This window comes from Natator depressus, chromosome 13 (assembly GCF_965152275.1).
Source record: "Natator depressus isolate rNatDep1 chromosome 13, rNatDep2.hap1, whole genome shotgun sequence".
NCBI classification, from domain to species: Eukaryota; Metazoa; Chordata; order Testudines; family Cheloniidae; genus Natator; species Natator depressus.
In genome coordinates, this window is record NC_134246.1 from 3847361 (window position 1) to 3869135 (window position 21775).

Consider the following 21775-nt stretch of genomic DNA (forward strand, 5'->3'; position numbering starts at 1 on the left):
CACCCCAGCTGTTTTTATAAGTGAAACAGGGTGATTAGCCCCCCATTGTTCCTGAACCTCAAGGCACCAAGGGAGAGGTCACTCCAGAACGAGAAAAGCTAAAGCTACACGCAGTTGTAGCTGGGTCAATCCCAGGAGATTAGCAAGGCGAGGGGGGTGAGGTGGTATCTTTTATTGGACCGATTGTTGGAGAGAGAGACAAGCTTTTGAGCCACACAGACTTCTTCTTCTGCTACAGCTATCTCGAGCGAGATTGGCCGCCTTGCCTGCTAATGAGGCTTGATTCTAAAGGCAGGCCATGGATCTACTTGAAGTGCGGCTGTCTCAACAAGGCACGGTTGCAAAGGAACCGGCATAAAGGAGAATAAGAACGAGAAATCAGGGGCATGGGGCTGCTAAAGAAACTATGAACAGCCTTTCAAGCCGAGTTGTTTGTGAAAGATGCTGTAGCAAGAGTGAGGTGAATTGCTACAGTAACAGAAGTTGAGCAGTCCCCCCAGGGCTGCCTCTTTTCCTAGCCCCTCAATCCTTTGCTCTTTAAGACAGCTAGGACTGCAGGAAGTGGGGTGTTTCGGGAATGTCTGAAAAAGCGACAACTAAAAACACAGAGCACCCTGCCAGAAGCCCAAGGGCCTGGCTGATTTGTGTAGGGACATGGGGATTTTCAGTGGACCAGGTACACTCAGGAGAAGGGCTCCATTCTGTTTGGGAAGGCAGCATGGGGAAAGCTAGCCCCATATCTGCTTTGGTTTGCAAAGGACTGAAATCACCAGCTACGCGTTGAATATCGCACCCACACTTACATATCCGGAAGCATCTTTGGAATGATTTCCACCGTAAACCTGGCTGAGTCCCGGGAGATCTCTGCAGGAACTGTCTCCATGGACATAAAATGGATGTAAAAATTCAGAGTCTTCAGACCATTTCTGTCCAGCTTCTCATTGTCACTACATTCTTCGGTCAGCCCATGGGCTACCCAAGTGTATGTAGCTGGATCAACCACGAAGCTGCCACCTGCCGTGCTCTCATTGGACAAGCTGAGTTTCTGGAGGCCGTGGCTAAGACATGCCTCGTCATTACGGCATCCACTGAGTGTCAGACCTTCTAGCCGGATGCACATGTAACAGTGGTTGAAGTCTACATCAATGGCACACTCCTCTAGGAAGCTTTTGGTTAAGGAGAAAGTCCCCTGCAGCTGCCCTTCGCTGTTCCTTTGCTTGTCCCAGGTTATTTTGACATCCTGCAGGACAATGGAGTCGTTTTCTGCCACAGCGCACGAAGCAGATTCCATGGCATTGAGCGGCTTCCACACCCTGCTATAGTCCAGTGGATTCTTGTACTTGTCCTTTGACGCTTGCGTGGCGTAATTCGAGAAGCAGTTGATGGGCTTTTCCGTGTGCTCTAAACAGACGTCAAAACCCGGAGTCACGCTCCACAGCTGCACAGAAGGCACCAGAAATCCCCGCTGAACCGCCGTGGTGAGCTGCAGTTGCACAGCATCCCCGGCGCTCAGCTCTAGAAACAGCCCCACATAGTGCGAGCAGTTGCTTCTCTCCATTCTCCCCACCTGCCTCTGGCCCGTGGCCCGGCCGCGCCAAAGCAGAGCAATCACGCTCTCAAACTCTTCCTTTCTGATGGCCGCCAGCACGTCTTGCCACACCTGAGCGCTGAAGAGGGTGATGTGGCGGTCCCGAAGCGGTGAGGACCGCGGGGTGTGCTCCTTTGAGCTCGCCACGGAGTACATTCGCCGCCTCCACGTCAGCCTCATGCTGTTCCGCTCTTGGTTAAACGAGGGCTGTTCCACTAACTGCAGAGCCCGGTAGTTGATTAGTTGGGGATCTGGAAGGCTCTCCTTGTTCAGCGGGAACAAGGCTTTAAAGAACCTATCAACTCCCTCAATGCTCACAACGAACGCGATCTTCTGCAGGACTTGGCACCTCAGCCGGGTGGCCATCTGCAGGGAATGGGCCCTCTTTTCATAGGTTACTGCCCGCAAGTTCTTTCTGTTGAAGTCATGGCAGAGAAATTCAATGTCCTCCGAGGAGTACAGTACTGGCTTCTTGCAGAGCACGGAATGAAGGTGCCGCTGGACCACGATGTCCAAGTATCGGCGGATGGGGGAGGAGGCCCAGGTGTAAGAGTCGACGTGCAAGGAGTAATGTCCCGCCTTAGACTGAGCGGTCGAGTTGGAGCGACTGAAATAGGAACGGCTCAGCAGCCTCCTGAACTCCAGGACGATGGGGGCGAGCTTTGGGTGAATGTCATCGGTAGCAATGAGGTCAAGCATCTTGTGGACATCACGAGCGTCCACAGCCGACTGGAGGTGCTCCCACAGTGGGGTCAGGAGGCTGAACTCACCCCTCCCAGCAGGGGCTGGGCCAGCAGGCAGAGCTCCCAGATGGTGCGAGAGGTGGATGGACAAAGGAATGATGTGGCTGTATTTGTTTTTCATCTGAGCCACTTGCTGGGGGTTGGGCTCCATTTGACACCGAAGAGGAGTGACGTTCTTGGTGTGGTCTTTGTTGGTTAGAAACTCGGCCACGAAGCTGTTGAACATGATCATGAACTCCTCTATCATCTGGTGCGATCCCCTGTTGCCCGGGGTACTTTCCTCATCCAGCCGGTCATAGTAACAGTCTTCCTGCAGCCTGAACTGTCGGTGGACTCTGGAGAAGTGATAAGCCACAGCTATACAGTCCTCAAGGGTGTCAAAGCGAAGGGCCTTCACTTCCCCACTGTAGTGGTTCTTAATGATGCTTTCTGCCTCCTCGTAAGACAGCTGCCGGTCCGAGCGGATTGTGGACACAGCGAAGTTCCGTTTCATCATCCTGTCTGTCTTCTTTTCTACAGTGACAAACAGGGAGATCACGTGGCGATTCTTTTGTGGCAGGAGGCTGCAGAGGTCTTGGCTGATCCGGGGTGGGAACATGCACAGTGGCTCCTTACCAGGGGCATAGTAAGTAGTGCCTCGTTTCTTCGCCTCCATATCCAAAGCACTGTCTTTGGGAACAAAGCCAGCCACGTCTGCGATGTGGATCCCAATCTCGTAACAACTGCCCTCATCTCGGACACTTATGGCATCATCCAAATCTTTAGAGCCTGGGGGGTCGACAGTGAAGGTCAGGTAGCCCCGGCAGTCCCTCAGATTCTCCTTGGGAGGGTTCGATTTGCTGGACGTAATTTTGGCCAGCTCCTTGGTCACCTCGCTTGGGTACTTTTTTGCCAGACCATACTCCAAATCAAGGATCTTCAAGCCTTCTTCCAGAGTCAAAGCCATGGGCAGGATGTCTGTTACTATGCCTAGAGGGTAGTAAAAACCTTCCCGCCAGGAGATAATTTGGACACAGAAGAGCTGACTTCTTTTCATCTCCTGGCTTATCTTCTCACAGCTGACCACCTGGTACTTCCCCTTTACCAGTTTGCGGATGGGGACAACATTGGGTTTTTCTTTCAGCCCTGGTACAAATATTTTGGTGATGGTGCGGTCGATGGGGATCATCACGCGGGGGTCGAACTCGTCCATCGTGCAGACGAAGGTCCGCTCTCGCTCAGCCCGCGTCAGCACCCCCACCACTCTCCCTTGGGGACGGAGGGCGCCACCCTCAGGGGCACTAGTCTGCAGCAGCTCCACGAGCACTTGGTCGCCAGTGAAAGCCATGCCACAGCGAACTCTGCCTTTGATCTGAATGTTGAGGGGAGGTGACTCATCGAAGGCGAAGGCAGTTGCTTTGTCAAACCCCTCTTTGACCAGCTCACACCTCTTGTACATTTTGGGGTGCATGCGAAGATACTCCTGCATTGTGTGAGAGGAGAAGTTGACATATTCCAGCCGGCCGTTCTGCTGGGCCGAGGCCTCGGAGTTCACGTTCAGCAACCCTTCTTCGGAAACAGTCACCTGGACGTTCTTGCTCTCATCCAGGAGCTCCTGGAGAATGGGATCGTCGGGATTTGCGTTATCCAACTCGGAGGTCCAGGAATCCGTGTCGCTGTCATCCTCCTCCTCACACAGCTGCTGCTGCTCAGTGCTTCCCTGGATCCAGCTCTGCTTGTCGGACACTGCCTGCTTAATCTGCTCCAGCGTCAGCGTTTCCGGAGTCACGCTGCCCTTCTCGATACACTCCTGGAGGAAGCGCTTCCAGACCTTGCTGCACTGGCCATAGGAGCACAAGGCCACAGCATCTCCCACCACAATGACCTGTGACTGGGCCCTCGTCATGATGGTGTTCAGCACTCTCGCTTCGTTGAAGAACTCCATGTTGGGGGAGGCGGAGCTAAGCAGGCTTTCCTTGGTGTGAACTGTGCTGATGATGATGACCCGGAACTCCCTCCCTGCATGGAACGAGAGGAGAGAGAAGAAAAAGGTTACTGATGGGAACTGAATGAGGAGGACTCTCTCTGGGTGGAGCATGTGCCTTTGGAGGTGTCCATGCCTACACAGCGCTGCATGTGGACCCCCAGGAGTGACCGGCTAAAAACACCCGCATGTGATCATTTCCCTAAGTGATAAGAGTGACTTGAGATTTAACTCAATGAAACAGATTCCTTGGAATTGCAGGGGCCTCCCACCCGCGAGCCATGATACACACCAACACCCAGGCACCACGTGAGGAGCCAGAGATGAAGCAAGAGCAAGAGCGAGGTGACTAATACAAGAGCAGTGTTCGTGGATTTCAAACCACTCTTCGATTTGACAGTGTTCTGCCCCTTGTTATCCGCTCCCCGTGAACACACATGGGAATGGGGTTTGTTCACAGGGACATTTGGGAATGCGCTTTTCTTTCCAAAAATCCCAGTGGGAACCAGAGGTTTTGTGCAGGAAGAGAAGTATTCACCATTCACCTGTTTAAAAAAAAAAAAGTTTTGATCCTCCAGTCCGAGAGTAGAAACAATGCCGTCTGGCTCCGGTAACCATGAACACTAGGGATAACAAACAGCCAATCAATGAGTTCATAAACCAGCCAAAGGCTGAAAATGGTTTGTCAAGAAGGAGGAATGTGAAGATGGGAAACGCACACCAGGCATTCATTATTTCCACCACAAGATGTCTCCGCTGCGCCATAAAACCAGTAAAGAACTAGATCAATCTTCTTTGGCTTGAGAGGAAAAAAACACACCAAAATCCTCTTTCTTCAGCTCCCATGGCAGAGTCACATTTCAGCAAGCAGCCTCACTAGGAAGTCATGTGTCAGTTATATTGTGTCAGTACCCAGAGGCCTTTGCACATGGATGCCCTGTTGGTTACAACATATCACCTTCTTTTACATCATTATTAGACTCTCCCTTGGTATCCTGGGAATCTTGAGTATAGACATGAATCACACCAAGATACCCAGTCTCTGGGGCTCTGGCAAGTATGGGCATCTCTGCTTGTATGGCTGCAGGTAGGATTATAAAAGGGATCAGCGCCTATGTCCAGGGTTTTCATGCTTCTCAGGAAATAAAGAAAGAGATACCCAACCAATTTCATGGGCTGAGACTAGGATACGGACATACTTCAGGAGCACGTTTTTCAGTTTAAAACCCTATTCATGTGTAAAAAATGACCGGGAACCATTTTAAAAACTGGACAGATCAGGCAGAGCTTTCTAGGCCAGCAGCAACATGGAAAGGGGCTAAAAGCGACTCACCAATTTCTTGTGGGAGGTTGGGGGGGCGGCGGCAAGGGAGTGTGCATGCGCTCATTGTATCCTGTATAAAAATTTTAAAGTGACGAGTGATTCTGGGCACCCAATTTAGGTACCTTAAAGGGGCCCAGTTCTCAGAGTGTGGTGCTCAGCAAGAGGGGCACCCAACATCACACACCCACACCCCCCACAACTAGAAGGCCCAGCCAGCAGTTGTATGGTGGGCACAGGATAAGAGCCTAGATGGAACAGAATGGCATCGTACGCCTGTGTGGCTGCCCCACATCCATATGGGCACATCAGCTGCACCTGCTCTCCCCTCTGCTCTTTACAGGCTTCTGAAGGTGCCAGAGGCATCTCTGCTAGTCATCCAGCATTCAGTCCATGTTGCCCCTTGACCTGTCCGCAGCGCCCAGCAGCGTGGGAATATTCTCCCAGCTTCTCACTGGTGTGACCACGCGAGTTCTCACTAGCCTAGAGGGAGAGCCCGGAGTAGAATGGCTCCTTTTTCCTGCCACTGAGAATGGATTCCATTCCTGCCAAAGCAAAAACAGCCACTCAGCAAGATACAAACCTGGTAAGTTTTCAAAGTTTTCCACGGCCACCTCTCCCAGGTACTTCTTCCTCAGCTCCTGCCTTATTGCATTGACCTGGTGGGAAAGGGAGTCACAAAGTCACAAACCAGGGAGCAGCTCAACAGCTCCCCGCAACCTGCACCCAGCCCCCGATCTCCAGAGAGCAGGTATCATACGGCCACTAGGTGAGAAAAAGATTTGATGGGGTTCAAGCTTGTTTTAGTTCCACCATCACTGCCAAAGGGGCTCCCTATCAACACGCAATGCAAGAGCATCTTGTTTAACAATCCAAGGCTCACCAGCCACCGGGGAAGGCCAGGCAAGCAAAGCATGGTGCATCCCGATAAGACCCTGCCCCTCAGCTCTGCAAGCTCTAACCCGGAGCCCAGGACACACTCAGACTCACTGGGGTGACCTGCAGCTGCAGGCAGGCAGTGGGAATCACATTTGAGAGACTTAAAGAACAAAATGGACCCCCGAGGCTCAGGGGAAGAATGACACCAAGGAGAAGGGCAGGAAAATTCTGGATTGCCAGTTGGGCTGAGAAGGACTTCAGCAGATTTGCTGTGCTAGACTCTCTGCCCTACCTAAAACCATCCCCTTATAAGTCATCTCTGCTCCACCCGTCCCTTCCACTCCCATGTGCTGTAAACACCCCCTTAGCAAAATGTACTGGACAAAAGTAAATTCACGCTTCTGGCATCCAGGGTTTGCAAGCAACAAGAGAGAGGGGTGTTTACAGAAAGTAAACAGAGTCCAGCGTTTGGCATTTACAAACAACAATGCGTCCCATGCCGCTCCAGTGCAGAACGACGGATCGACAATGCATCGGCTCGCACTGGCACCGTCCTGCCTACCTGCATGCCATGGGAGACCACGCAGATTCTCTTCAGGTCCCGGGCTCCCCATTCATCTGGCCACTTCTGGTGCATCTCTTGCACTTTCTCGATCACCTGCATGATCTCGGAGACATTGTACCAGGACGTCATGGCCATATCCCGCTCGGTGGAGCCCGGCACGTGGCAAAACATGAGCGGGTGGAGCTCAGGGTGGGGCGGGATGTTGCCGCTGGCATGGATGGCGTTGCCTTTGCTGACGTAGAAATGCTTGGAGACAAACTCGATGATGCCCGCAGTGGAGCGGTAGTTCTCGTTGAAGATGATCCTGCTTTTCAGAGCTACTTCATGTTTCTCCTTCTGGTAGTACCGGAAGAGGCGGTTCAGCAGGGTGTGGTCGGCAGACTGCTCACCTCCCAGGCAGAACAACTTAGGGGTCACTTGCATGTGGTCCCCAGCGAGGACGACTCGAGTCTCGTAAGTAGCATATGAGAGCGGGATCAGAGCTTCGCATTCCAGCATCTGAGCTGCCTCATCTATCAAGATGTGGGTGAAGTATCCAGGGGGCACCCTCAGGTTCTTCGACAGCATGGATGTGGTGATGATAACGCGGTGCCTGTCGATCTCTGCTTGAGTGGGTTGCCTGAAGGTCCTCTGGTTTGGAGAAAGGCAGCAGTACAGCTGAGTGACAGGGTCGGTCATGCTGATGGAACGGTCTGTGTATTTGATCCTCAGAGGGACTGCACCAGGGTGCCCGTTTGTGACATACTCGTGGAAGTACTCACGGATGTAGATGTCAGCCGCACTGGAAGCGAGAGAAAACAGGAGTGTGATGCTGGTAAACCAAGTGCCAGCTCTGGCCAAGGCCATAGGTGTGTGCTAAGAGCTGACAGACTCGTAGCTGGAAAGCAAACCAGCTCAGCCGTACGTTAGTTTTATTCAAAATAGGTAATGCTCCTCTAAGAATGTATTTAGTGTTCAGACCCTATGAAATGCTTGTAAGTTGCTCCATGCATTAATCTCATTGGTAATGTCTGTATTCCATGCTATAAGGAAATATTACTTTGAAAATGTTTGCTCTGAACTTGTGAACCCAGGCACGGGAATTGTCCCCCCACCCATCCCGGAGGGCTCTCAAAAATTAAGTGGGCCATCATAAGACTTGTTAATTTCCCCATCCACCCATGGAGAAGCAGGTGCAGAAGGCCTCATTCCAGACATCTGAACGCTGGAAGGGGGAAATAAACATAGCTGACATGACGATTTTTCATCTCTGCTGTTTGAACTCTCAGAGGGCCAGAGACACTAAACTGAAGCAAGAGATCTCTCAGGGTTATCCCTGGATCTGCCCTGAAAGACATTTCGAATGGACAGATCGCTACAATTCTGTCACTCTTAGGAGCTGGATTCTAACTCATTTGTGTGTAGATGTTTGCTTGCTTTCACCTGTAAATAACTCATTTGTTTTTCCTAGTTAATAACCCTTTAGAATAATTCCAGGATTGGATACAGGTGTTGTCTTTGGTGTAAGATCTAGGGGACCAATTGATCTGGGGTAAGTGACTGGTCTCTTGGGACTGGGAGTAACCTGAATATTTTGTGATTTTTGGTGTAAGTGACCATTTATCACCAAGTCCAGCTTGTCTGGGTGGAAAGATCGATGGGAGGCAGTCTGGGACTCCATGGCAAGACTGTTATAGTGATCCAGGAGTTCACACTTGTTACTGACTTGGTGAAGTCTAATTAAAAAACACACCACCAGTTTGGGGTATCTGCCCTGAGATAGGCATTCACGGTCCTGAGCCACTCCAGGCAGCATGGCAAGGGGATATGAGTGGGAGTCTCAGACAAGCCCTTCATCCAAGATGCACTGGGGTAGTCTGTCCCATTGTTTATTCATTTGGGAACGGACAAGGAACACACTCAGTCGCAGTTTCCAGAGCTCTGGCCCCTGATTTACAACCTGCAGGCGATACTCACGTATGTGCAGAAACTAGCGTATGGGGTACACGCTCAGTTATCCGCACTGTGCACACGATAAGCCTGTGCTCATGTTTTTCAAGAGTGCGATTTAAGGCCTAATCAGTGGGTGCACACTGCCTAGAGCCTCACTTACTAAGGGACTTCTGAATACATACACTTGGGCCCTTAGTCACAACGCCACATGCCCAGGGATCACGTGGGCACAAGGATGTGTAGGGTCCCAGGTATGAAAGCATGGCCCCAGGCATTCCTCATCCCACAACCAACCTTCCTAGAATCCTGTCCTGGCGGAGTATGTGCAAACATCTCAGAGAGTAGAACAAGCCCCAGTGCAGCCAGAGGGCAGGACACAGGCTAAGATTGAAAGTCATCTCTTTTTATTATACCTTTCAAAAAAATATTAAAGAAATAATGGTCGCCATAGGAAAGGAAATGGACCCTCCTCTGTGCACTCCCTCCCGCATTGTCGCTTTCATTTTAACATCTCGGAACAACGAAGGCCAGTTCAGAGCCTACCACCTTTGCGTGCATCTCGACTTTCCCTCCCCCAACTCTCCTCTTTATGGGACCTGCAGAATCAATATTGACACATACACGCAGCCTAGCAGCTTTTGGAAAGAGCCAGCATCTGAGGGCCAATACAAGAATGAAGTCACCTGGGCAAGGCCAAGAGGGGACATTAAGGGGCAGAAGCAAAGGAGTTTTCATTTCACCGGGCGTGTAATGGTTACCCACGGTGTTGCCGGGGAAGAGGACCGAGAAGGGAATGACTGTAGCACACCATGAAACACATCTCTCTCCTCCCCATCTCTCTAGCTTAGAATCAAGGTCCCCATCAAGAATGTATCCTGGTTTCCTTCCACCCACATCTTCCTGCCCCCATCTAGGCTCAGAATGCTTTCTTTAAGAGAATAATGTTGTTGTATTTCCATAATGGACCAAATGTTTGGACTGTTGGCAAAACTCTTGGCATCGAAACACAATTTAGTTTCCTTAGGGAAACCCTCACATCCCCATCACAGGTGAATCTGGCGCAGCTGAGCACTCAGCCTTCAGTTTATGGCCTCCCAGCATCTTCCCTTGGAGAAGGGCCATGGCAAAGCTAGCAAGTTACCTGTTGGTGTGGGTGCAGATCAGCACTCGCGTGTTGGGCTGCTTGATGATTTCCCTGGTGGCCATGGCCAAGGTGAAGGTCTTCCCTGTGCCGAAAGGCCCATAGATCAGAAGAGGAGGGACCTGCCTGGAGCTGGTGGCCTGGCCAGTGATGAAGGAGATGGCCTGCATCTGCTTTTTGTTCCCGGTCAGCAGGAGCGTGGGGGAGTGAGGGATGGAACAGGCTGCAACGTCGGGCAGGATCAGCCGCTCGTCCAGCAGCTGGTCCACCGCGTAGTGCCACAGCCGGAACTGCAGCCGGTCGATCTGGAACTGGATCTCCACCTTGCGGGAGGTGCCCTGCTGGAAGCCAAGCTCGGAGCAGCATCTCTTGGGGACGAGAAGCCAGATGCTCCTCTCCGTGATGGCCTTGCTGTCCACCTTGACCTCGTACACCCGGTTGTCCGTGGGCGGGTCAGGTGCCAGGAAAGCGGTGCTCACAGACCGGCTCAGTAGGTACCCCTCGTTGGTGTCCGGCGTTAGGGCACAAGGGGTCGGCACTTCAGCAAAGAGCTCACCAGGGAGGGCGCACTTCATCCCCACGGACAGGGTCTGCAGCATTGGGGTCAGGGAGACGGTGACCTGGAGGTTGAGCCTAAGACAGAGAAGGCACCAGAGCGAACAGTGATGACTGCACACGACAATTCATCGGCAATATTCCCCACTACGCGGAGGGACTGTCTGCATCACCGCAGCATGAGGATCCCCTCCCGATTGCCCACCTCTTCACCCCACCCTCTCCCCACAAGAGGGCCTGTGCCCTGGTCCTTGTGTTCTGGTGACAGGACTCTTCTCTGTGCTCCCCTAGACCAACCAGCGATCACGCTGAGCAGCGTTTTCAAATTGAATGCCCCTTGTTTCAAATTACAGCATGCAGACTTGCGGCACCTGGGGGAGCAGCTGCTTTGGAGATTCGGCCACATGCACTTACTGAAAAGTTACACGTAAAGAATGGCAGTTTGGCAAACAGGTTGCCAATCCCCGAGAAACTCAACAGCACTAAACTCCTACGGGACACCTTCAAAACCAGGCTTAGAGAGCTGCCTGCCTATGTAACTCCTGCAGGCTGCAGGGAAGGAGAGCTACACCCTAGGCGCCCATCTACTCTACATCGAGCCGGGGCACCAAGGAGCATAGACGCACCAGGTGCACCCACTTCCTTCAGAGTAGGCTCCTCGTGGTGGGTCTACTGGGATGCACAGCACAGCTCCCTTTGTTTCTCCCCAAGTAGCAGCACTGAAAACCTCCACCCACGGCTGGCTAGTGGTCAGCACAAACCAGAGCCCAGGCGCTAGCCAAGATGTGGAATGCACAGCAGAACATTAGGCAGCCATACCAGCTGGTGCTCTCTGGAGGCTCAGGGCAGGAGATTTTGCCTTGCTGCTTGAGACGGAACGGGGGAGAGTGACCAACCATTGCACTCCAGAGAAAGGCAGGCCCCTGCAGAGGCCATTCCCTTCCCGCTCCCCTCCCACAGCTCGCTTTGCCTTCTCCCCATCACAGACAGACATTTCTCCTCCTCTAACCCCTCCACTTACCCCAGTGACCCCATCTTCTGACCTCCCTTGTGCCCACTCTCATCCCCTCTCTTATTCTTCTCCGTAACCTCTCACTCTCCTCTGGCTCCTTCCCCTCACAATGCAAACATGCTTGAGTCTCTCCCCTCTTAAAAAGCCCACCCTCGACCCCATTTCTCTCTCCAACTACTGCCCCATCTCCCTTTCATGTCGAGCTCATTGGACACACTGTCTACAACTGCTGGCTGGTGTTCCTCTCTCCCAGTTCCAGCCTAGACTCTCTGCAAGCCAGCTTCCGTCCCATGCCCTCCATGGAAACTGCTCTTGACAAAGTCTCTGCTGACCTCTTCCTAGCCAAATCTCAGAGCCAGCTCTCCATCCCCCTCCTCATCCTCCTTATCCTATCAGCCTCCTTCAACACAGTCAGCCATGCTCTTCTTAAAATTCTGTCCTTCCTTGGCTTCCGGGACTTTTCCTCTCCTGGTTCTCCTCCTGTCTCTCCAATCATTCATCCACTGTGTCCTTCAGAAGACTCTACACCTTATCTCAGGGTAATCTCATCTGCAAACCCAAATTCAACTGCCATCTCTACCAACCCACAGATCTACCTCTGTCCTCTGGACCTGTCTGATTCTGTCCATACTAAAGTCGCCATTGGTCTCTCTGACTTCTCCTTCTGGATGTCCAGTCATCAGCTCATGCTCAACAGGGATAAAGCAGAGCTCTTCATCTTCCCCCCAACCTCCCTGTTCCTTCCTTTTCCAATCTGTTTGGGCAACACCACCATCCTGCCTGTCACTCAGGCCCGTAACCTGGGTATCAGCTTTCATTCAGACCTCTCTCTAGGTCCACATCCAGGTTACGTCTAAATCTTACAGACTCTCGCTGCAGAAAATCTCTCAGATACAGGCCTTGCGATCCATCCACAAGGCTAAAACTCTCCTCCTCCCACACTGCAACAACCTTTTCTCCGGCCTTGACAAATGCAGCCTGGCCCCACTCATATCCATTCAGAAAGCTGCTGCAAAGATCATTCTTCTTGCCTTGCTGATGTCCCCCCTCTCTTTACGTCCCTCCACGGACTCCCCGCTTCTGTATCGCAGTGAATATATGCCACTTTTGCCTTCCTTTCTAGGCCTTTCAGAGCCTACCCCCGCCCCATCATCTCTCACTCGCTGTCCTGATGCTGGCTCCCACCTGCGATCAGCCCATGACACCAGCCTCCAAGCACGCACTTGTTAAATGTTCATGCAAGTGCCTTTGTGCTTTCTCCAGTGCTGCCCCGCACCCTCGGGATGTGCTCCCCATAAACAGCGGCAAAGCCACCTCGTTATCCACCTTCAAATCCCCCCTTCAAACTCTCCTTTCTGTGCACATGCCAAAACCCTGTCAGCGGTTAGGCTGCTGGTGCACGGAGACCAATGCCTGTCATGCTGACCAAAAGCATCTCACTGTTTCCCCACCATCTGTGGTCTCCTGGCTTGTGCTTCGATTGCAAGCTCTGTGGGGCAGGGACCGTCTTTGTTCTGTGTTTGTACAGCCCCTAGCACAATGGGTCCCAGTCCATGCCTGGGCTCCGAGATGCTACAGTAATACAAACAGGGTGGATAAAAATCAATGATTTAAAAAAGAATTAAATTAAAAAAAAAAAATGGATTTTTTTGATAAAAAGTTTTTTGAGGAACAAAACCTATCTAAAGATAGTTTTAATTAAGATACATTATAGCTCAAAGGAGATCTCATCATGGAATAGGGATTATAAATTCGGATTCTGTAGTATGAGACAATATATTCATGTAATGTTTAAGAAAAGTTTCGTAAATGAGTTCCAGTAGTTCATGGATTAGGGACCCAATCTTATGGGGTTCCAGGGGCTTCCGTATAGATAATTTAGGTTGATCTTTCTAGCTATCCAATGAGACTCAGTGCTCAGTCTAGAAGATGCCATCAGAGATGCTTAGTTTTACAGTTCTCAAATTGTGGATTTGTGTCTCCAGAGGTATCATGCTGGTTAACAGCAAAAATGTTTGAAAGAAAGAAAGGTGAGAATTAGTTAAATAAAACAATTTAAATGCCTGTCTGGTGATGTTCTCCTCCTAATACAACCTGGCAAGAAAATCCTCCAAATATTAACGATTAACCCATTGAATTGGAGATATTTATGAAGTCATTGGAAGGTGAACTATCCGCTTTGGTAAATGAAATAACCAAACAATCATTCATTTTCTGATACAGCTGTAAAGCTAATCTGAAAAGTTTTCAAAATAAATCACTTTAAAAATGTATAGTGTGTACCTTCTAAAAATGAAACCTACGTCTGTCTCGGAGTTGTGAAGACTATGTATGAAGGTTATAACAACCAACAAGAATGCACTTTTATGTAGAAATCCATGATTAAATCGAGTCTTCCTGACTAGTGATTTAAATTATGATTTAAATCAATTTGATTGAAATCAAATCCCCCCTGAATACAAATACATACTAGTTGTGGAAAGTGGAGGCTCCCTACCTCCACTCCTTTCCATGTTTACACCCCACAGAGCAGAATCTAGCCCTATATTATCACTCTCTTTCCTGTTCCACACGTCACCTTCCATGACAGCGCCCCACTGACCTGCAACTGTCCCTTGGGACCATTCTTGCACAGTGGGCGTGGGGGGGAATATGGGGACTAGACTTGAAATAGCACCAGGGATTAAGGGACAGAATGAGCATTGGCACTGGGACCACTGCAGATAGAAGGAAGGCAGGCCTCTGAGGAGGATGAGCCCTTCACCCTTCTGGATCTGCCACTACTGCTGGGACACTTACTTGTCAACCAGGGTCTGCTCAGCTTCCTCCTCTCGGAACAGGAAGTCATGCATCCTCTCCCTGTAGTTGAGGTGGGTGATGGGCGTGTTCGTGGTGCTGCCGGGCCGGAACTCCAGGGAGAGCTCTGGCGCTTTGTACTTGGCTAGCAGGTCCACCTCGTCACTGGTCATCTCCACGCTGGGCACGATCACCCGGTTGCCGCTGTGCCAGCGCTGAAAGTTCACGAAGCGGCTGCCCTCCGTGCCGTGCCGGGGGAACTCCCGTCTGCCGATCTTGGCCTGGATTTTCCGCACCAGGACAGGGCGGCTGCCGAAGTCAAAGACGACCCACTGCTCATAGACTCCGAACGTGCAGCACTCCATGCAGACCTCCACCAGGCACGAGAGCGGCGGTGACAGCAGAGCCTTTAACCGCTCCCCCCGGATGTAGGTGAGGCCCCGCGGGAACCCGTCCCCTGCTAGGAAGAAGGTGGCTCCGGGATCTCTCTTCAGTAATGCCACGTGCCTCAGAGGCATCTGCCAGTTAGAAGGGAAGAGAATACCCGGTGAAGAGAATCTCCCTGCATGGGACCCGCCATCTGGCCACCCCCTCTGCAAAAGCCCAATAGAACTAAATAGGGAACGAGGCTTTTTTCCCCCCAACCACCCTATGGAATTCCACAGCAGGGAGAGAATTCCTACTGGAACCTACAAAATGGTCCCATTCCCTCTTCAGTTCTAGAGGGGTTTAGAGTGATTCCTAAGGAACTCTGTGGGGTATCATCTCCATTAACCTCTTCAGGAATTTTCCATAAAGGTTCAGTCCTGGGATCTAGCAAAGAGCAAGCAAAGGCAGCAGAGGTGGAATGAGCAAGACGAGATCCCTCCCTGGCCACATTCCCTCCCCACAAAGCCTGTGCAGGCTTAAGAATGTTTTATTTTGCCTGAAGCACTGCAGCAGGCAGGAACGGGGCTCGGTCAGCACAGCCAGACCCCCCCGCACGATAAGGAAGGTTACCAAACGCTCAGCACATGCCCAGCCCTGCTTTCAGAGCCCTGGCCCAAACACAACCCAGGTCACAACTGTAACACCTCTGGGCAGGAGCTCTCTCCCCCTCTTGCCTCAGCAGGCCCCAGGGCGCCTGGAACAGATCCTCATCTACATGCCCCAACCTCCTCCCACTCCTTAACCATGCAGAGACTCCCTCCAGCAGCCCCTCAGGGGTGGAAGAGCAGGCGATTCTCTACCGCTGGGAAGAGCTGGTTTCAAACCCCTGGACTTTCTTTACAGAGAATCCGACTTACCTGGGAGTGAACTTTGAACTTCCACCTGTATCGCATCTTCCTGTCCTCTGAATGCACCCGCATGGGCTGCTCGCAGGTAATCATGACACCATCAACCTGCTCAGAAAGCTGATGGAAAGGAGACAAGAAGGGCCAGGTGTTTCACCTTACGATCGCACACACACAGCACCTGTCAGTAAGCCCCAGCACCGTCAGCTGCAGCAGGGCAGCTGAAAGGGCATGGCGAGGGATTCGAGCCCCAACGCTTCTCATCAGTGTAGCCAGTGAGGGCTTGGAAAGGTGGAAGGACACACGGCAGAGCAGGACAGCTTGATGCACAGAGTGTGTTCTTTAACAGGCCTACTCCTTCCTCAGAGAAGCCTGGGAATGGGCAGTGCGGGGCGTGTTGGGGGCTGGAGGACAGGGACAGCACACACATTCAAGATTAAGTCTCAAATACACGTTTAAGATCTAATTTACATTTCACCATTTATCCCCTTTGTTTGTTTTCTGCCTCTCTCATGGTCTACAATGAAAATGGTCTGAACTCGTTAATTTCACTTTCATTTCGCTTCCAGGCTCGCATGCATTAACCCCAGGGGCGCACACCCTGCAAGGGAAGACTTATTTAAGATCAGGCCCTGGGGGTGATCGGCCCACATTGCTGAAGCAGGTGGGGAGATATTGGGATGCACTATTCCAAGAGCCTCTGAAAACACCCCCTTCAAACGTGCAGGTGCGCACACAGCCGGCATTCATGGGGCAGCCAGGCACGTAGCCAGCCAGTGCAAATGCAGGGATTTCGCAAGTGTTAATGCTGCCGCCAGGTTGTCGCAAGACCCTTTTGAAGATCTGACCCTTTATCAGGATTCAGCTTTAAGCAAACTCAAAACCCTTCCAATCAGCCGGATCATCCAGGTGCCCCACGGCCAGTGTCCACCCAGCAGATGGGGACGTACAACGAACACCTCGTTGCGGCACTCCTTGTACTCAGCAACCAGACGGTCCTGGTAGGAGAGGAGCCCGTCTCTCTTGGCAGATTTCCTGTTCCTCTCGGCAGCCTTCGCTCTCTGGATCCACTCCTGCAGCTCCTCTACAGAATGGGCCTTGGTGCACCGTTCGCCATATTCACAGATATCCCCTCTGTGGGGGAACAAATTCCACATGCAAAACAAAGCACACAGGTTACTCTGACCAGCCTGAGACTGCATGGGGAATGAAGCACCCTCCTGCACCTGGACAAGGATTATCTGGGGATTCCTAGCAGGCCACAGTACTGGCAGAACTGGGACCAGCAGTGCCCCACTGAATGACAGCAGAAGCATTTTGTCTTCTGTCGTCATCTCAACTTGCTCTGGCCAGAGTTAGGTGACATGGCAGTAACACCACCTGCATCCTGCGTGCTTCCCCCATTGCCAGCCCAGCTGGCGCTGCACCAGTGCGGAGTTATAGGTCCCAACTCCCCAGAGATGCCACAGGCAGGTTCTTCACCCCCTTCTCTTGAGGTCAACAAGAGCCCAGGCCTTCATGGAAGCACTTGAAAATTAACTTCCCCCAAACTTACCCCCTTGTATCCTCCCTGTCCTAATAAGGAACCACCCCAAGCCGGATCCTGCTTCATTTTACTCTGCTAGGAGACCATATACCCAAAGTCCCTGCTTGGTTCAGGGAGAGATTTTTAACCCTTTCTCCTCCAAATACGGGGCAGGTTCTGTACACATGAGAACGATCACACCCCAAAGTGACGCCAAACATTAGGCCAGCTGGGCTGTCTCTCTAGACAGATGATCTAGAATCAAGTCATCAGCCCGCTGTGCCCCCTTTGCAGGGACCCATGCAGTTTGCTCATCGCCTGCTAGACAAGGCCAGCCGCGCAAGGCTTACCTGTTGCACAGTGTGAATGTGGTCAGCCCATAGGGAGGCGTGCGGTGAGCCCACTGGATCATGGGGTCAGCCAAAACCATCTGCATGTGCTCCACCAGGGAGCAGTGGTTCTCGAAGCTCTCCTGGGAGCTGAAGGTCACCAAGCAGGCCCGGCAGTAGAACTGGACTTGGGGCTGCGCTGGCTTGTCGCCGTTCTCGCTGAACATCGCTAAGGCTGGCAGCAGGTCCGAGCGTGCCAGGCCGTGCTTCTGCTCAGCCTCCCACACTGCCATCTCCACCTCGCTGTGTGCGTAGTTGCACCGCTGGGCCCCGTGCTTGCACGGTTTGCCTCTGGAGACGAACATGCAGTAACTGAGCTGCGACATGAACTCCGGCCATGGCCTGATTGCAGTGTACTGCTTCTTCCTCCTTCCATCGGTGACCACATGGACCAGGAGAGCTTTCCAAGCACCGTGCTCCTCACAGAGCCTCGCCAGCCCCCCGGAGGATATTTTCTGGGGACTTTGGTAAAAGCAGAGTTTGCAGATCTCCTGGAACTGCCCCCCAAACTCGCTCTGGATTTCCCCTGCGGTGCTGGGCGCTACCTGGCTCGGCAGGCCATTGCTACTGCCTGCTATCTGTGCCTGGAGCACCATGGTTTTCAGCACACGCCGCTCCAGTTCGTGCTCTCTCTCGAAGTTCCACACCATCGCCTCCTCCTTGCTGCTGGCAAAGGTGCACTGGTTCCTGTGCTTGTTGCACCCTAGGCCTGGGGAGTAGTATCTGCAGACCGCGTAACGTGCCGGGTTTGGGAAGCCCGGCCTCCTGCCCACCTTCTTCCATAGCTGGCTCCTCTTGCTTCTGCACCGGGCCAGGAGGATCTCCTGCATGCAGCGATGCTCCACCTCTCTCCGCCCGTAGGTGCTCTCGTTCTCCCTCACGCTGCACTTGGAGCACACCAGGCACAGCTCTAGCTGCTTCTGCAGGCCGTCCAGCGCCAGGGGGCCGAGGCCACTAATGGCAGGCATGTTCCCCAGCGGCCAAGGGAAAACAGCTACAAATCTCTAAAGGCAGATCAGATGCTCAGGAAGGCTCCAAGGAGCAGGCAGGGTCCTAGCTCGGTGAGCCCTTCCTGGCCATCGACGCAAGTTTAAAACCCTAGAGAGAAACAAACAACAAGTGAGGTATTTGAGGTGGTAAAATAACCCATCCCAGAGCCTGAATTTCCTGAAGTGAGCAAGGAAAAATGCATCATCTCGGCCACAGCAAAACCAAAGGAAAACTCCCGCTCAGCACTTGGTCAGGTTCTTGGGAAGCCGGACGTCTTGCTGTCAGGACACGAACACTGCTGCCCCACTGCAAGGGGGGGGGGGGGGGAAGGGGGTTGTCCCGTAGTCTGACAAAACAGACAGAAGGGACCCTTCACTCAGGGACTCCTGCCTCCAACCCATCGGTGAACCTGCTCTGCACACCACCTTCCCTGCTGGATCCCGGAGCAAGCTACAGACATTCAAGGCCTGGCTCCTAGCCTCCCTTGCTGGATGGCTGTGTGGGGCCCTCCCCGTGACAAACCTGCTGCCATCTCTCCAGCCTCGCTGTCCCTTCCTACTTGGGGCACTTCCTCCTTTTTCTCTCCATTTTCCTCTTTCCCATGTGTTTTGCTGACTTCCTCCTCCACCTTTTGTCTCTGCCCTCCCCGCTCCCCCACGCGCTGGAAGCCCCGGCAGAGCCATTATTGGTGCCCCAAGGGCAGACTGAGCAAACCTGGGCTGGCAGCCTGCAGCACTGTAGCATTAGAGGTCACATGGGAGGCAACAGCACCAAGCTTGGGATGGGGACGGAAGGGGAATGGGGCAGCTCCGGGGTCCTGCAACTTTCCCCACCCACGGCGGCCCTCTCCTCTGTCTCCAACCCCTGAAATCAGCCTGCCCCCTCCTCCTCGGTTTGAGAAACACTGCCCGAATGGAACACCACGTGGGACAGGTATATCCCACTGTACCCTTCACTGCTGTGCCTTCATTCCACTGGCACCTCTGTGCTTAGCTGCAGCCTCGCTGCCCTCGGGCCCCCCTCAATCCAGGCACTAAGTGCTCAGAAGGTTTCCTTTCTGTGCTAGTTGCCTCGGGGTCCTGCTGCCTCTTTGTCCCATTAACCCCCGCACACACACACACACCCCCTATTGCTTCCACTGAAGGTGAGCTTGACTATCACAGCAGTGATCCTTAACTGCTGCAGCCAGCACCTAGATAAGAAGGTGATGGACGCACCAGCAGAAACGAACACACCCTGTCGGGCTGCCGAGCACTCAGAGTCCAGATGTGGGAAAGGTGACTCACTGCTCAGTGCACAGCCCCATGGGTAATGGGTTGGAAGCCTTCTGCGGGCTGTTTCCTGGGTAACCAGTGGCTGGGAGCATCCCATAAGCAATACTTCAGGTCTCAGGAGGAAATCGGAGAATGATGGGGGTTGTGGAGCTGCACTGCTGACAGCATTATGGGGCACTGCTTACAAGGTGAAGGCCCATCCCCTGCCTGCCTTGACCACAAGACAAAGCACCTGGGGTAGACAGCTGGTGCAGGGCCAGGCACGTGCCTGTCTCTTAAATAAATCAATCCTTCTGGCACCATAGGCCAGACAAAACCTGAGTTCTAGGGCGAAAACCCACATCAGTGGCCCCAAAACGACACCTCTGGCCTCTTGTTAGCACCTCAAGGAGTGGAATCTCCAGAGAAAGGAAACGCAGTATTTATAGCAGGGCTGAAGCTACTACAAAGAACGAAGCCGAGTGCAAGATCTCGCATTCATTTTATACAGAAGCTTCTCATTGCAAAGCGTTTTCACAAGCAAGGATCCTTTCACCCACCTCTGAGGTGGAACACAGCAGCTGTTTAACAACGCACAGAAGAACCAGGCAAAAGTTTGGGATGAGACATAGCCCACGTCCAATTGAAATTGCAGGGGGATTCAGGTAACAGAATCAACTCACGCTGGAATTTCCCCAGGACACCATGGCCAGCCCTCCCCTGCCCCCCTTACAGATGTTGAAAGTGCCCAGTGTTTTAAATGTCCATACGTGATCAAGACCTTCATCTTACTCCTATCCAAATACCTCTCTAGCACCCTGGCATCAGTACAGCATTGATTCAGAAGGCAGGCTATGACCTACAGAAACCCCAGATACCCTGTAGCACTCCAAGGTTTTCCTACCACACACTCATCAGGCCCAATCCTCTTTAGCTTCTAAGACGCAGCAAAGTCACAGCCCAATGGGAGATCACTTACTGAAGCAGAAAGTAGTCATTAAAACTACCCAGCAGAAAGCCGGTGCATCATTAGAATTTCTCCGTTCAGATTCAGTCACCTACGCTGCATCTAGAAATAAATCACCCCTGACTCATCTCTGGGTGTTTGTTTCAAAACCTTTGCAGACAACACACGGAATTAAACTATCAAATCTCACACTGCAAGGCTGAACCTACAAGCTGCATGTCTTTATTTAGAAGGGATGGCACCCTCTCTCTTACTGTACAGGCTTTGTATATTTATCCCTGTAGCCATCTGTCGTCTCCTTAGACGTCAGTTGTAAACTCTTTGAAGCAGGGACCACCTTTCTCATCTGCATTTATACAGCACCTAGCGCATGGGGGTCCTGGGCCACAACTAGGACTCCTAGGTGCTATGGCAATTGCTAGGTGCTATGGCTACAAATCACGGTAGCCTGCCATATCCCTGAAAAACACATCTAGATACCGAAGAGAAGTGTATGTACGGATTAAGGCCATAAAGCAAGGACCTACAGGCCTCAGGCCTGTAGGACAGTTAGCTTAACATGACTAAAGCAAGGCCTAAAGCTTTAAGTTAAAAGGGGGAAACTAACTGATAGAATGCATTGCAAACAGGGAATTTTAAGGAAAAGTTTAACAGCTGATGAGTTTAACCAAAACGTACATATACTAACTGCAGAAATTCCATAGCAACTGACTGACATAAATGCTAGTGATTAGGATGCCATGGGTTAATTAACCTATGAGAATTAGGAGCCCCAATATTACTGAGACGTGGAAGCATGTCTAAGGAAAGGAGGCTGTAACCAATGTTGAACACGAACAGGGTGCAGCCCTCCCTATGGGAGGTGGGATACATTGAAATGCA

General features: G+C 52.1%; 1 protein-coding gene across 1 annotated transcript in view; it reads right to left on the reverse strand.

Moving 5' to 3' along the window:
- Positions 1–21775, reverse strand: part of HELZ2 (helicase with zinc finger 2) — a 53716-nt gene that overhangs the window by 14070 nt on the left and 17871 nt on the right. Inside the window, exons 2-9 of the mRNA XM_074970300.1 lie at positions 17645–18781; positions 16720–16903; positions 15782–15889; positions 14499–15013; positions 10133–10765; positions 7057–7840; positions 6199–6274; positions 804–4329 (exon numbers count right to left, since the gene is read on the reverse strand). Coding sequence (XP_074826401.1) covers positions 804–4329; positions 6199–6274; positions 7057–7840; positions 10133–10765; positions 14499–15013; positions 15782–15889; positions 16720–16903; positions 17645–18651 — 6833 coding nt within the window. The 5' untranslated portion in view covers positions 18652–18781. The remainder of the gene's footprint in view (positions 1–803; positions 4330–6198; positions 6275–7056; positions 7841–10132; positions 10766–14498; positions 15014–15781; positions 15890–16719; positions 16904–17644; positions 18782–21775) is intronic.